Below are 15139 nucleotides of genomic sequence, written 5' to 3'. Positions count from 1 at the left end.
CTTTCTGTTTTGCAAAAGGACGGGCTTGTTAACCCTGTTGTCTTGATCAGAGTCCAGGCCTGGGGATTACATTCTGCAAATGTAAATGATCCCTTAATTGGACTCTTGTCGTCTTCAGTGCCCGAGCTAAAGCATTGTGTAGCGTTACTGTGAGCTATTAAACAACTGCCTTGTGACGCCTCAGAGGTGGCTGCATGCATAATGTCGTTAGGATCCCCCAAGACAAAAGGCGCTGTGTAGATGTAAGTCTCTCTATGGCAGTGCATTGCTCAGTGGGATCGAGGGGGAGAGCATTGTGGGTGACATAGGCACACAGGCTCGGCTCACTTCTGCTTTCCCTTCCCAGGATCCCAACTGGTACAAAGCCAAAAACAAGGTGGGCCGTGAGGGGATCATCCCTGCCAACTATGTTCAGAAGCGGGAAGGAGTGAAAGCTGGAACCAAACTCAGTCTGATGCCGTGAGTATCCAGAGGAAGGGGCAGAACTAGGAACAAGACCCGTCTTACCAATTGCCACCCAGATCCTATGCTGCGTTGTGGTGGCCATGGGCAGCAGGACAGTAGATCTGGAGCAAGGCTGGACTGATGATTTGAGTGCTGCCTAACACAGGGCTTGAAAACTTACTGAAGACCTGCAAGCCAGAGGGCTAAAGCTGCCCTACCAGAGAGAGAGCCAGCAAAGAGATGCAACAGCATCAGTTCCTGGGTTCATGGCTTTCCCAGCAGCAGAGGGAAATTGACCTGGTTTCTGTCAGTTTCACCGCTGAGGCTCTGAATAACAGCAGAGAAACTGACCAAAATCTTGTTAACTTTGTTCTGTGGCTGCTTCGGAGAGCTATGAGCATCTACAGAGGCACTGGAGCTATCTGTCTGCAGACTAAGGAAGACAAATGCAACATAGGGTCACGTTTAGAAGGGTTTTTTTGCAGCTATAAAGGCTTCCCACCAACCAGAAGAGAGAAGGCACAAGGGGTTTTTGAGCCCTTATCCTCCTAATGTTCCAAGTATGTGGGGAAAAATGCCCCTGTGATGCTGCCCCTCATGCCTGCAACATCCCATTTCATGGGTCACCAGTCCAGTGGCCTCATCCTAGGCTTGCTTAACCCATAGCTTCCAAATTCAAGTGCAATCTTGAATGGGACTTGCACCTAGCGGTGTTCCTTTGGGTGCATGGGGGCCGTGTGCAGGTGGATTATACTTTCATTCACCAGTAGAGGGTGCTCATGCCAGTTAGCAAGAGCAATTAATGACGGCTTAAATCCAGAAGATCTGATGCAGTTTAGATGTAGTGGTGACAGTGCTCGCAGCAAATGGCTGTCGCAGACCAGCTCACAGTGGGTGCAGCAGGCAGTGTGTGGAACACAGGGCAGAGGAAGTCCTGGGGGGTGGAGTGAGGGACAGTGTCTTGTGTAAGGGGAGGGTCAGCATTGAAAGCTGAAGCCAGGAGATCTGCACCTGCTCTGGTGACTCTGTTCTGCACTTCCTGGTGCTTACACCTGTTGGAGCTGTGTCGATCTCAGCAGTGTGTGTGTGTGTGTGTGTGTGTGTGTGTGTTCCGGGGTGTATTTCCTGGTTAACCCCTCAGTCACTGGGGCTCTGGGCACAGCAGGGCTTGTGTGTGGCCTGGCCGATTGTTACAAGAGGCTCTGATTGTAAGGGCTGCAGGCGCTGTGGGTGGCCGACACCTCCTGATCGGGAGCGCCTTGCCCAGAGGGAAATGCACATGGGATTGGGACGTCTGTTCGGGGTGTCTGGGTCTCCTGCTCCCAGTGCCCTGCAGACACGTCTCCCAGCCAGAAACACTGACCTCTCCTCCCATCGGAGCGCTGTGAAGTAAGATCCATGTCCCACAGCTGGGGTCACTTTTCAGCAGCTGGTCCCGCCATCCTACGCAGTTACGAGTCTCTGGAGATGGAGGAAGCACCCACAGGCCTGGGACGTGTGGGGCTTTAGACAGCACTAGATGAGTGCAGATCAGCAGCACCCCGAGCCCGTGCGGCTTACAGTTCTCTAATGGTGTTTTGCCCCCTCGATCTGTGCTCATCTCATGCAGTCTGGGCACCAGCAGTCTCTCTGCTCCTCCTCCACGCTGTGCTAGCACCCTAAGGCCTTTGTTGGGCTCCATGCATCTGCTTGCTTCCTTGCCTGGGAGCCTGTGCATGCTCTGGCCCCCAGCAATGCTCTACACCCTGGCAGGAAACTTGCACTGCCAGCTACCTAGCTCCCTTTCCTACTCTCTCAAAGGATTTCCTGTGTGCGCCTTGCTTATCATCTCCTGCCTTGTGCCTGGCTTGCTCATTCTGCCTACCTCGGCACCTCCTGTCCTGCAGCAGAGGCTCGGTGTCAGTGGCTGAACTGGTCTGAGGCCTTACAGGAAGATGCACGTTCCTGATCACGTGTGACAGGCACAATAAGTCGTGTTCACACGGGCAGCACCAAGGGTGGGACGTGGCCAAAGCGGATGGGGACAGGGCCATTTCCCTGCGTGCCCAGGAAGCTGTTTCTGTTCTCTAACGGCTGTGCTGTCGCCCTCCTGCATTTCCCTTGCAGACACTCCCCCTTCAGCCCCAGTTCCTCCCCATGGCTTGAGTGATGCTCACACTGGCAATGTCCCCTGAACAATTCCTCCTTGGACAATGGCTTCTGATTGGGACTGGGACATCAGGAGGGCTGGGGGTCGGAATTGAGGGGCACTGGCAGAGTTGTGGGGGCTGCAGGGTGGGATTGAGGGGCACTGGCAGAGCTGTGGGGGCACCGGGGTGGATAGCAGGGGGGCTGGCAGAGCTGTGGGGGCTGCAGGTCAGAATCGAGGGGCACTGGCAGAGCTGTGGGGGCACCGGGCTGGGTTCGCAGGGGGGCTGCAGGTCGGGATTGAGGGGCACTGGCAAAGCTGTGCATAAGAACCCTTGTCCTCGCTGTGCCCAGGTTTGTGTCCCTCACATGCTGGGGCAGTGAATTTACCCCTTTGCTCTCTCTCCTCCTACCCCAGCTGGTTCCATGGGAAGATCACGCGGGAGCAGGCAGAGCGGCTGCTGTACCCCCCGGAGACGGGCCTCTTCCTGGTGCGGGAGAGCACCAACTACCCGGGCGACTACACCCTGTGTGTGAGCTGCGAGGGGAAGGTGGAGCATTACCGCATCATCTATTCCTCCAGCAAGCTCAGCATCGATGAGGAGGTCTACTTTGAGAACCTAATGCAGCTGGTGGAGGTGAGCTGTGGGGGAGGGACTCCCCAAAAGCTCGGCCTGGCCAGGTCTCCAGCCCTCCATGGTAATGGCCCACGGGCTTGGACTCCCAGCACCTGCTCCATGCAGTCACCATCCTAAGCTGCCCGCTTAGCAACGCTGAATTTGCATAAAGATTTGCTTTCCAAATCCTTTGTTCTCTGGGCACCCCGCTCCATCCCCCCAGCACATGGTGATCTCTGTGTTATGCACACCCACCACCCCTGTGCTGGCAGGACTCTGCAAAGGGGATCACGGAGACTCAACTCCTCTCTTTCAGCCCTAGAGAGGGCATCTGCCACTCAGGGTGACGGTGTATCAGGAGGGCAGTTGGTCATGGGGAGGTTCCCGCTGCACTGGCCTTGGAGGAAAACGCAGGCCACCAGTCTCCGGCGCTGGGCCAGATACGTCCCATCTGCACTCAAGTAGCTGTGCCCTCCCCTCCCCCTGCTGAGGAGCCCAGCTCCCCTCCCCACAGCGCTCGGCGCAGGCTGCGGTTAGCCGGGCTCAGCCTGGCTCTGCCCTGATAATGATTCAGACAAACCTGCTGAGCACTTCCTGCCTCTCAGGGCCACCCCCCAGCCTGGGCAGGAAGAGGCTCCTCGCTGTGTGATGGAATCCGAAAATCTCGTGCCTCTCTCGGGAGCTGAGCACGCTGGGGCAAGGGGCTGGCTCCAAGGGGGTGGGAAGCCCGCCAGAGGGTGGAGTAGCCCAGGGAGATTTGCATTGGTTCCTCTCTTGAGCATAGCGGCACATCTCCCAGGGTGATGGGAAAGTTCCCGGCATCATGGCTGGGAGGTGGGCAGGGTCCTGGTGCCCTACACACCCTGATCTTTCACAGCCAGGAACAACTCCTGCCCTCCAGGTCAGGACGGGCGTGGCAAGATCTGAGGTCACCAGGGCTCCACTGGGCTCACACAGGCCAGCGCTCAGCACCGACCGGGGTGAAGGGACATGAGCTGGTTGGGTGCCACCCATCTGTGATCCCTTGTCCAGCTGGTTAGCTCTGGGGTGGAGGCTGGGCTCTGTTGGCATTAGTGCAGAGTGCCCACTGGAACTCCCTGGGGCAGAGATGGCCCTGGGGGGGGAGGGGAGAGGATGTGGCTGTCTCCTGGCTGGAGCAGACCCCGCAGATCAGCCTAGCCTAGGATCCTTGCTGTAGCCAACACCTGGTGCTGCAAAGGAAGGTGGGCAGCACTGCGCTGGGTGCACGTGGAGAGCAGGGGGTCGTCTGCCCAGCATGTGTCCCCAATTCACCCTTGTTTCCAGGGCTCAGACAGGCGCCTGCAAGACAAGCTGCTCTGCAGGCCCTTGTGCTAAGACCAACTGGTCTGTTCTTGTCCTCGTGCTACCCCCTGGTGGGCAGACTGTGCCACTGCACCGTTTGATCAGCACTCTGGAACTCACGTTTTTCCCTCTGGTATCTCTGCCAATTCCTCCCCCGCCCCATCCCAGTCCCTGGAAGTGGGATGCCCCGTGTGTGCTGCATGCTGCAAATGCTTGGCCAGGCCACAGAAACCAGCCCAGCTGTTCAGCACAGACCGGCCAGGCTGAAATAGCCTGGGGAAACGCCGGTCCGAAATGAGGAGCCATTAGCATGAATGCTGGGGGAAGGGGTGGAATATCTATACTGCGGGGCTGCAGGGCGAGACTGGGGGGCGTTGGCAAAGCTGGAAGGGACTGCGGATCAGGAATGGGGGAGCATGATCAGGGCAGGGGCTGGGACCTGACCGGGGGCGGGGGGGGGGGGGGGGGGGGGGGGGCTGTCAGTCTGGATTTTAGAGCTAGGAGATGGATCAGGCATTTGCCCCATGGTGTTCTCTGCCAGACCCCCCCCCCCCCAGTATCGCTCCTTTGCCTTTGTGAGCACTAAAAATCACTGTGGGGGGAACATCAGACAAACCCTGTGGTAGCAGAGCTGGGTTAAATGGGAGCCTCCCTCAGTGAGCCCCTGCAGCCCGACACTGCTGCCCTGGCCAGCAGGGAAAGGAACCCAGGTTGTTTCCCTTGGGAAATCAGTCTGCCTGGGCCATCCCATCCTTTACGTAGGAAGGGGAATTGGAGATCTCACTGGTTCATTTGGTCTCCCCGCCCATCTTCCCCATTTTGGACTCTCCCCTGGAGCTGCAGACCTGCCCTGGGGTATCCGCTCCCCTCAGCCCTGCGTGGGGATGGCAGGAGCTGGGCCTCGCGATTAACTGTGCATCAGTGGAGCGAAGGTGTCCGGGATCACACAGCCAGTCGGTGGCATCAGACCCCAGGTCTCCTAAGTGAGGTCTGGCTGGGTGGGGGTCTCACCTCCTGCCTTCTCCTCCCGGCAGCATTACACCACGGACGCCGACGGGCTCTGCACACGCCTCATCAAACCCAAACTCATGGAGGGGACGATAGCGGCTCAGGACGAGTTCTCCAGAAGTGAGTGCATCCCTGAGTGGGGCGCGGCACCGTCAGCAGCCCCCTCCCTGCCCCCCCTCCCCATCCATCCCAGCTGGTCTGTTTGCCTGCTCACCTCTCCCTTCCCCTTCCAGGCGGCTGGGCCCTCAACATGAAGGACCTGAAGCTTCTGCAGACCATCGGCAAAGGGGAGTTTGGAGGTCAGTCGGGCTCAGGTCTTGTGCTCTGCCATTGGGGGTGGGGAGGGGAATTGGGGGCTGAGCCCAACCCCTCTCCCTCCCCTAGAGGAAGGATCCAGTCTCATGCCGTTCTAGCTCTGGGCTCCCTCTGGCTCCTTCCCCACTGGCTTCCCCACCCTGAGGGGGTGATGCTCTTGGGGGGCAGCAGGAATCCAGTCAGTTCCAGCTGCTCCCTGGCTCTAGCTGTAGTGACCCTTTGCCCATTACCGGCATTTCCAGCTGAGGCTCCTGAAGCTCTTCGGGGCCGTGATAAGTTCAGTGTCTTGACCCACCAGTGCAGCAGGCTGGCTTAGCTCTTACACCCACGGCATCCCGAGATCAGAGGCTGGTCTTGTCCCCATGTACGGATTGGGGGAGAGTGAGGTGCAGAGGGGGACTTGGCTGAGGTCGCATAGTTGGGATTAGAACTCGGGACTTCTTAATCTGTGCCTGAATCCCAAACTGATTCTCCCCCAGCGAGTAAATCCGCAAGGCCTGGGCTGGGCGGGGGGCAGTCTGGGGGGTTCCCCAGGCAGTGGGGAGGGGGTGCCGATGTTCTTAGGCGCCTTCAGTCCGTGTCTCCTCCTTTCAGACGTGATGCTGGGCGATTACCGTGGCAACAAAGTCGCCGTGAAGTGCATTAAACACGACGCCACCGCACAGGCCTTTCTGGCGGAGGCCTCAGTGATGACGTGAGTGTCGCGGGGGGCTGGGAGGTCGTGCATTCCCGGAGGAGAGAGAGAGAAAATGCCTCCCGGATGGGAGAGCGGGGCAGGGGACAGGGAGACCTCATCCGGTGGTGATGGGAGACAGAAGCGGGGCTGGGGGGCGAGTGGAGAGCAGGCCTAGGGCAGTGGAGTGGGGTGGCTCTGGGGGAAGGAGAGCCCTCTGGTGTGACGGGTTTGGGTGGATGGCGTGTGATGATGGCGCGTAGTAATGGCGAGCCGCCAGGCACCAGCTCTGTGTCTGCAGCGATGTCCCTGTGCCCTGGGGGGTGGGCACTGGCTGGGGCCAGCACAGATCTGCATGCTGCTGTCTGGCTCTGAGCTAGCGCCCCGTGGCTTTGCAGGCAGCTCCGACACAGCAACCTGGTACAGCTGCTGGGGGTGATCGTGGAGGAGAAGAGTGGTCTCTACATCGTCACTGAATATATGGCAAAGGTGAGGCCCTGTGGCCGGGGGAGGCAGCCGGTCCCTGGGAGCCTGTGTGAGGTCTGGCAGCAGGGATCAAACAGGCTCCATGCTAAATACAACAACCCCCCCTCCCTGGCACTGAGAGCAGAACTCGCCCGCTGAGCGCCGGCACACCCGGCCGCCCCTGCTCCCACCTCCCAATCTGCCCCCATAAGTTTGCCAGTGCACGTGGGAAGCAGCGCAGCCAATAGAAAGCTGCCCAGGCTTGGAATCCTCCTTCCCTTTAGCTGCCCTTCACTCGATCCTACACGTGCCTACATCTGCAGCACCCCACCAAGCTGCTTCCCATGCGCCCTATGGCAGCCATGGTAACGCCCAAGCGCATCCGTGAGTCGCTGGACACCCCAGGACGCATCTGTGTCCAGCACTGGGAAAGGTGCTTCAGGGACTCCTGGCAAATCCTGGGCACCTCCTGGTGCATTATGGGTCCTGTGAACGGAGCCGGCAGCCCCCCTGCAGTGGGCGGTTGGGACCCCCTGGAGCACTGGCTGCAATCGTCTCTTCACAGGCACTTGAGGAGTCGGGCCTGGTGTTTCTAATGCTTGGGCACAAACAGGCGGCCCCAGCACGGCACCTATTGGGGGCAGGTTCGGGGTTGGTCCCCACTGAGCATCGCCCCACATCGGCTTAGACCAGGGGCAATGCTGGGAGGCTCTGGCTTGTGACAGGCACCGTGGCAATTGCCTATTTGACACGACCCCTGCAGTCAGCGCCCCCAGTGCTTTGTGGGGATTGGTCCGTTACTGACCGAGAGAAGAGAGCCACCTGCTCCCCGCAGCACTGCCGAGGAGTCTCCCATCCTCCTCCAGATCCAACCGGGCTCTGCTTCACTTGGGCAGGGCGCCAGGGGGCTGTCGAGGCAGCCTCAGGGGTTAGCAGGTGAGCTCTGATGGTCCTGTTTCACTCTCTTGCCAGGGAAGCCTAGTTGATTACCTGCGATCCCGAGGGAGGTCTGTGCTGGGGGGCGACTGCCTGCTGAAGTTCTGCTTGTAAGTACGCAGCTGGGCCTCCATGACCTGGGTTCCAGAGCGGATGGTGGGGTAGCCAGGGGTTCTTACCGACGATCTGCTCACCACAAGCCCCTGAGCCTCTTGGCATCAGAGCCTCTGTGCTTCTCCTCACACCTCCCCTGCGAGGATCTCAAAGCGCTTTCCAGGTGTTATGAGCTAAGCCTCCCAGCTCGCCTCCTGTGGGGGGTGATGGGACAGCTCAGGCAAACAGGAGTTAGGTGACCTGCAGCCACGCGAAAAATCCAGTAGCAGCGCCGGGAATCCTGACCAGCCCTCCTGACTCTGCCCTGTGAGGATCTAGCTCTTGTGCATGAATGGCACTTTCTTGCACAGCAGATCTGCCCCCTGGGCATCCTGGAGTCTGATTTCTGTCCTGCAGTATCCTCCTCCTGGCCCCGCAGAGTCAGTACAGCCCCCTTCTGTCCCATCTCCTCCATCAGCAGGATAGCTCGGGACGTTGCAGTCACGTTCCAGGTCTGCTTTTCCACCGCTAGCCCAGTCCTGCCCAGGGCTTGCTGCTCCCCCTCGCACCAGCCAGCTGGGTATTTTACAAGCAGCCTAATGAGTTTCTGGTGCTGTAGAGTGACTCACTGGCAGACCCATGGGTGGAGTGGTGGGGCTCACAGCGAACGGGGGGGACTGTGCCACGTGGGGACAGTTGATGGGACTCCTAGGTGACAGGTTCAACTTCAGCCAGTGACTTAGTTGTTATGATTGGATGTCTGATCAGTGGCTTCTGTGAAATAAGTGAGGTGGGTCTCAGGCCAGTTCCTAGAAGGTACCAAACCGCCACGGTCATTGGCATGAATTGGCTTCCTTGGAGGCTGTGGATTGAATGATCAGTGGGGACAAACCTCCCCAAAAGGAGTCCCTCCAGCCTCAGGAGTCCCTCCACCCTCACTCTGTAACTGCTGTGGATAAACAGCCAGCAATCAGCCCCAAGCCCCGCTGGGTGCCTACGCCTGACACACTCTCCCCCACCCCCCAGAGACGTCTGTGAAGCCATGGAGTACCTGGAAGCCAACAACTTTGTCCACCGGGACCTGGCGGCGAGGAACGTGCTGGTCTCAGAGGACAACATCGCCAAAGTCAGCGACTTTGGGCTGACGAAGGAGGCGTCGTCCACTCAGGACACGGGGAAGCTGCCAGTGAAATGGACGGCACCGGAAGCACTTAGAGAAAAGGTGAGCAGGGGACGGGGCAGGCTCCCCCTCCCCAGCGCTGCCCCAGTGATCAAGTGCCCATGGTCCTGTGCTCTGTATATAAGTGGCTAGATTCTGCTTTCCATAGTGACTAGGCGAGCTGGTCACCTGCCTTGCCCAGGGGCTTACTCCTTCTTGGGTGTGCCCGGCTGGGGAGATGTCTTCCCCTTGCAGGGCCAGACAGGCTTGCGCAAGGCAGAACAGTCCTGCCCCTACACAGCTCAGAGGACATGGGGGCAGGGGTCCATGGAAGAGCTGCCCCCAGGGCTATGGGAAGAAATATTCCTCCCTTGTTATGGACGCTGCTGCCCAGGGAGGGAGATGGGGGCTCAGTCTCTTAATCCCGCCTCCTCTGTGGATTTGGGGAAACTACTCCACCATTTGCAGGAGGCCCCAGGCTGCTTGGAGAGCTGCGATGGGGAGATAAAAGCACCGCTGCTGGCTGCAGTGAAGGTGGTTAGCTGAAAGCCAGGGTGGAGCCTGGATTCTCCTTTCCTCCCAGCAGAGGGCACACTCGCCAGCGTGTGCAGGCAGGCAGTGCAGCACTGAATTAACCAGGGAGGTTTGATGCCCTCCCCATTTTGGTCGTGGGTCCTCCTTCCCTACTCCGTGCTCGCCAGCCGCTCCACGCCCCGTGCCATCCCCCTGATCCCTTTGCGGCTGGCTCTCTCCCCTGCAGAAATTCTCCACCAAGTCGGACGTGTGGAGCTTCGGGATCCTTCTCTGGGAAATCTACTCCTTCGGGCGAGTGCCTTATCCGAGAATTGTAAGTGAGGGCAATGCCCCAGGGGGCAGCTGCCAGCTCCCTCCCTCCCTCCCTTCCCCCGGCCCCGCTGCTTGAGTCCGCTTGGGCCTGATCTTGGGGGGGCGGGCGGAGGGGAGGCTCTGGGTTTTTCCACGTGCTGCTCACCGGAGCAGCCCAGTGTCTGTTCCTCTGGAAGTGCAGGAGTCGAGAGGCCAAGGTATCTATCCCACAAGCATGTTTTCCTGTAGACGAGCTTGACTAGGTGTAGTTCCCCAGCCCCGGGCTGTTACTGGCTGGCCGGGGTGTGTCTGAAGGAGGAGAAAGGGGTTGGCTTGACACGCAGCTTCGGGGAGTTGGTTTCCTAGGTGTGGCCAGCTGGGCTCGGCTCTGAGGTCCATCTAGTGCAGCATCCCATCTCTGCCACTGCTGCAGAGGATGGTCTAAGAACCCCCAGGAGGAGATGGGCCCCAACCGGCCCCTCACAGAGGTCCATCTGGAGCGCTAGTCGAGGTTGCCTTTAGGGCTGAAATAGGGAGGGTTAATCTCCCTAGGAGCCGAGGGAGAAGCAGACTGATGGGTTCGAAGTGTTAGCCGGAGGAGGACGACTGGCTAAGAGAGTAGATCTGGGGGCTGAGCCGGAAGGGGCCTGACCCCTCTGTCTGTGCTGGTGAGAGGGGAGCCAGTGGAGAGACTCTAAGGGGGGAGGAGGTGAAAGTGTGTGAACTTCCAGGGCAGGGAACCTGGCCTATGTTCAGCACTAGCACTCGGGGGGCCTCATCCTGGTAGGTAGGGGCCTCCGGGGCTACCGCAGTCCGACTGAGGGGCCAGGAGCTTAAGGAGCCATCTCTCCAGCCTCCCTCCCTCTCCCTCGCAGCCTCTGAAGGACGTCGTTCCCCGCGTGGAGAAGGGGTACAAGATGGACGCCCCCGACGGCTGCCCCCAGGTCGTCTACGAGGTGATGAAAAACTGCTGGACCCTGGACCCCATCATCCGGCCTTCCTTCCACCAACTACGGGAACAGCTAGAGCATATCAAAGGCAACGAGCTCTACCTGTGAGACGGGGGGGCGGGGCTTCCTCAAGACACCCCCCCTTCTCCCTTCGGTCCCGCCCCACCCCCCTGCTCAGGTAGCGGGGGTGGGGGAGGGGTCAGATGGGGGAGGGGAGAAGGACTGAGCGAGCTGCTGGACCTGCTCCACCCATGGAACTATCCTAGAGAGACATATTGGACTTGTGCATATCCCCACCCTAGGTCTGCCTCCCCCTCCTCGGGTCCCTTAGGCTGGGCCGGCTGGAGATGCGGGAGTGAGATGGATTGATTGAGGCTGCCCCCACCACCTTGTCCCTGTAGAAACCAAACCGGGAAGGGAATCCTAATATTTTAGCGGCATGTTGTTACCCCCACACTCCCTCCCTGCCCCCAACCGCCGATCCTTCCCCATAGAGTTTCTCCTCCTCGATTTCTCCCTGGGATCACATCTCCGTTTCTCCAGCTCACAGGATCACGACAGCAGGGGCCGGGGCGGAGGGAGGGAAGCCAGAGGAGGAGGGGGGAGAGGATAAATGTGGGGTGTCCTACTGCTGGGGGTATTTCCCACTCCTCACACGAGTCCTGCGATTGCTTAAAAACTTCTAATTCAGTTGTTTTCTCTGGGTTTTTTTGGGTTATTTTTTATTATTTCAAATGGAAACAGGCCAGCCAAGCGCTGGGGTTTTACTAAAGTACGAATCTCTTATTTTTTAATGTAATTGAAAAAAAAATTTAAAAAAAGGTTTAAAAAAGAAAGAAACAAATCGACCCACCCGAAGGGAAGGAAAATCCCAAGTCTGCTAACTGACCGGGTGAAATAACTGAGAAACCAAGGGTGATTGTTGAATTGTTTCGCTTTAACTTGTTGCAGTGTTTTGCATGCCGTCTCCAGAGGCCTTTTCCAGTCCTGTCCAGTGCTTTATTCTCATGTAATGCTGCCAACTGTGAGATTAAACTGTAATAAAACCATTCCATACGGACACACACCTCCATGCTTCACCAGGTGTCTTTCTCTGCCTCCCCACTAGGGGGTGCACCTCAGCCGGAGGCCAGCCTAAGGGAGAAGGGTGCTGCACTGCCAGATGTTGACAGTGAGTCATGATGGGGATGCGTCCCACGACTGGTATTTTACCACCCTGGGGACCCAACCGCCATCTGCATGGCTTGTCCAATCTGTTACCGTAACGAACACCCAGATATACGGAAATCTACCTCTTACGTAGCCCCTTTCAGTGGCAGATCTCTGTGCTTTGCAAGGGGGGGTTACAGATGGGGACTGGAGGCACAGCGAGATTGACTTGCCCTTGGTTGCTCAGGGTGTCTGAGACAGGTCTAGCCCTTGAACCCGGTGCTCTAGAGTTCTGATCCGGTACTTTGACCACAAGGCCATTCCTTTGTTAAGCAAAATCCTGTGTGAACAGCTGGGTGTTGCATTGTCCCTGGGAGGTCATCGGCCTCGGATCCGAACGGTCCTGCAAGGGGAAGCAAAATGGCTCCTGAAAGGTCAGACCTACTGACTCGTAATGTAATCTCCAGTGGGGTCCGGAGGGTGTCTGGAAAGGGGGCGATGGCATCGTAGGCAGTGGGGGCCAGGCTGCATGGGGCTGGTTAGCTCTTCAGTGGTGCCATGGATTGCAGAGAGCGCACAGCAATGTAACACTCCGCACGTTCAGAGGAGGAGCGGGCAAGGTGTATGGAACATCCCTGAAGCTAACCCCAGTGAATGAGCATTGAAGGAATCTGGCGTAGAGGTGGCAAAGGACTCCATTTGAACCGGGAAACGATCAAACTTGCTAGTCAAGATGATAACTGATGGCAATGGCCGGATCAGGCCATTACTTGGGCCATCTAGGAGCAGAGTGGGCAAAGCTGTAGGGGTTTGCGTTAGGAGCCCACCTATTTGGTGGGCTGGGCTCTAGCTCTAATACTTTAGCCATCTGGGCGATGTTTCTCTCCCTGTCTCCCAGGTAGGGAACAGCAACACCCCAACTACAGTCAGATAAAAGGCTGTGCCTTGAGGTCCGTTGGCAAGGCAAGGCAAGGCCAGGCCAGTTTCCCTTCTGAGTTATCTATGGTTAGAAGTTTGTGCAAATCTACCCTTGTCTGGCACCTCTGGGTGCTGATGATTGTCCACGGAATGGCCATATTGCAGGTATATTGAGGGTACAATTAAGAAGAGGCGTGTGTGTGGGGAAGCGTTGCTTTTATTTTTACACCTGGTTAATTGCTTCTCTGCTGCACTCACCCCTTTCTGTGACCCCAGGGCCTGGTTCTGGTCTCTCTCCCACCAGGGTAAGTGCTGACTTCATTGGCGTTAATCCTGGCATAGGCCAGTGCAACTGTGACGGGAATGAATATTAATACCTTGCTCTCTTCTGCCCTAGATCTCAAAGTATTTTCCCAAGGAGTTAAGTGTCATTAATCCTATTTCACAGCTGGACAAACTGAGCCAGAGATATGCCTGTGTTCTTTGCATTAAAAGTGAAGTTTTCACAAGGGACAACTCCTCCATCTCCTTGCACAAGGAGGGTGCAGGATGCCCAAGGTCATAGTGGAGTTGGGACTAGAACTCTCGTTTCTTTGAGGCACTAGTCCAGTGCACTAGCCACTGAGCCAGGCTAGCTCTTAAGCTCTCGTATAAAGTTACCAGTTGCTTACAATACATGAGCAGTGGGTGCAACTGCATCAAGGCTGAATGTGGTTTAGCTGCACGTGTGGACAAGGGGGTAGCTGCGGGGAGCAGCGAAAATGTGTCCGTCTCCAGCTCAGCTGCACCCGTTGCTCACGCCAGGTAAATGGACAGACCAGAACAGCTTTGCCATTTTATGACCAGCTTGTTCCACCAACTTTCAATGGCTGCAGTGAGATTGAGCCAGATTCTTGTGGGAGTTTGAACCCACCCATATCAGATCTGGCTTTGGACCATAGTCCCATGTGCAAGACAGGGTGGCTGTTTAAAGACCGGTTAAGCTCTCCAGTTTTGCTCAGTCCTTTCTAAGGTTGTAGTTCCCCTGTCTCTGCAGGAATTACCTGTGTGCGTCTCCCCGGCCACGTCTCGGCTTGTGGTTTCCCTGCTTCCTTGTGGCGGTGATACAGTGACTAACAGCAGCTATGGCGGGATGGGGAAAGGTTTTCTCGTCCCACCAGTTTTCAAGATTCTGAAATTTGTTCCCATTCTGAATCGGGCGGGGTGGGAGGGAGTCCAGCTCAAAAAGTGTTGCAAATTGATAAATCGGGGGAGGGGATTCAGATCAACCAAAATGTTTCCTTTCAATTTCCACCTATTAACTTTTTTTAACCTTTTTAGTATAAATGGTGAACAAAACTTTTGAAACCAAACACCAAACATAACAGTTTTCATAGAATCATAGAATGTCAGGGTTGGAAGGGACCTCAGGAGGTCAGCTAGTCCAACCCCCTGATCAAAGCAGGACCAATCCCCAAATTGGCCGCCCCATTTTGACATTTTCAGACCAATTATTTTCCCCCAAAAAATGTCTGAAGGGGGAGATTTGGCCCCATCACGCCTTTCTCCCAAGCGGGTTCTGTTTTGTATAAATTGACATTTTCTGGTGAAAAAATGTTTAGCTGGGAAATTCCTGACCAGGTGTCTCTGCAGTGTTCTGGCTGCCGGCCGCTTGAGGCAGTGGACTGCTAGGTGATGGAGAAAGCTAACCCTCTAGCCTCTATTTTTGCAGCTGCCTTACGTCAAGCTCTCCTGCACCTGAGTCATTTTTTAGCTTGCCTCCTTGCAGCTTTTCATTTGAATTATGTTTTAAATACAAAGTACATTAATGATCATAAAAGGGACCCAGCTAACCTGCTGAAACGGGCATCCTTTATACATAAGACAAACACGGCCCGGGCAGGGATCACATAACACCCTCCTAGTGTATCCTCAGCTATGTTGCAAACTCAGGAGAAACCCAGCCTGATATTCTGGTTTGTGATGTCATGGTGCCCTCTAGTGGCTGATCAACACAGAAGATAAGAGAACTGCTACTAGTGCTAGCTAGGGAAGTTCTTTAGCTCAAGGGGTGATGAATAGCACCATAGCCCCTTGCTGAAACCCTGAGCCAACCCCATCTCTCCCTCCTATGCACTCTCCCTGTAACCTCTACTCC

The 15139-nt window shown here is 56.8% G+C and overlaps 1 protein-coding gene across 1 annotated transcript in view; it reads left to right on the top strand.

The window, feature by feature from the left end:
* CSK (C-terminal Src kinase) overlaps positions 1-12002 on the top strand; it is a 62106-nt gene extending 50104 nt beyond the window's left edge. Inside the window, exons 4-13 of the mRNA XM_054042647.1 lie at positions 347-459; positions 2990-3209; positions 5546-5639; positions 5753-5818; positions 6429-6528; positions 6906-6996; positions 7945-8018; positions 9028-9223; positions 9921-10007; positions 10861-12002. Coding sequence (XP_053898622.1) covers positions 347-459; positions 2990-3209; positions 5546-5639; positions 5753-5818; positions 6429-6528; positions 6906-6996; positions 7945-8018; positions 9028-9223; positions 9921-10007; positions 10861-11043 — 1224 coding nt within the window. The 3' untranslated portion in view covers positions 11044-12002. The remainder of the gene's footprint in view (positions 1-346; positions 460-2989; positions 3210-5545; positions 5640-5752; positions 5819-6428; positions 6529-6905; positions 6997-7944; positions 8019-9027; positions 9224-9920; positions 10008-10860) is intronic.
* The last annotated feature ends 3137 nt before the right edge of the window (positions 12003-15139 follow it).

Source organism: Malaclemys terrapin, chromosome 10 (assembly GCF_027887155.1).
Source record: "Malaclemys terrapin pileata isolate rMalTer1 chromosome 10, rMalTer1.hap1, whole genome shotgun sequence".
In the NCBI taxonomy this organism is placed as follows: Eukaryota; Metazoa; Chordata; order Testudines; family Emydidae; genus Malaclemys; species Malaclemys terrapin.
The sequence above is the reverse complement of the archived record's forward strand: the minus strand, read 5'-3'. Positions and strand labels throughout refer to the sequence as shown.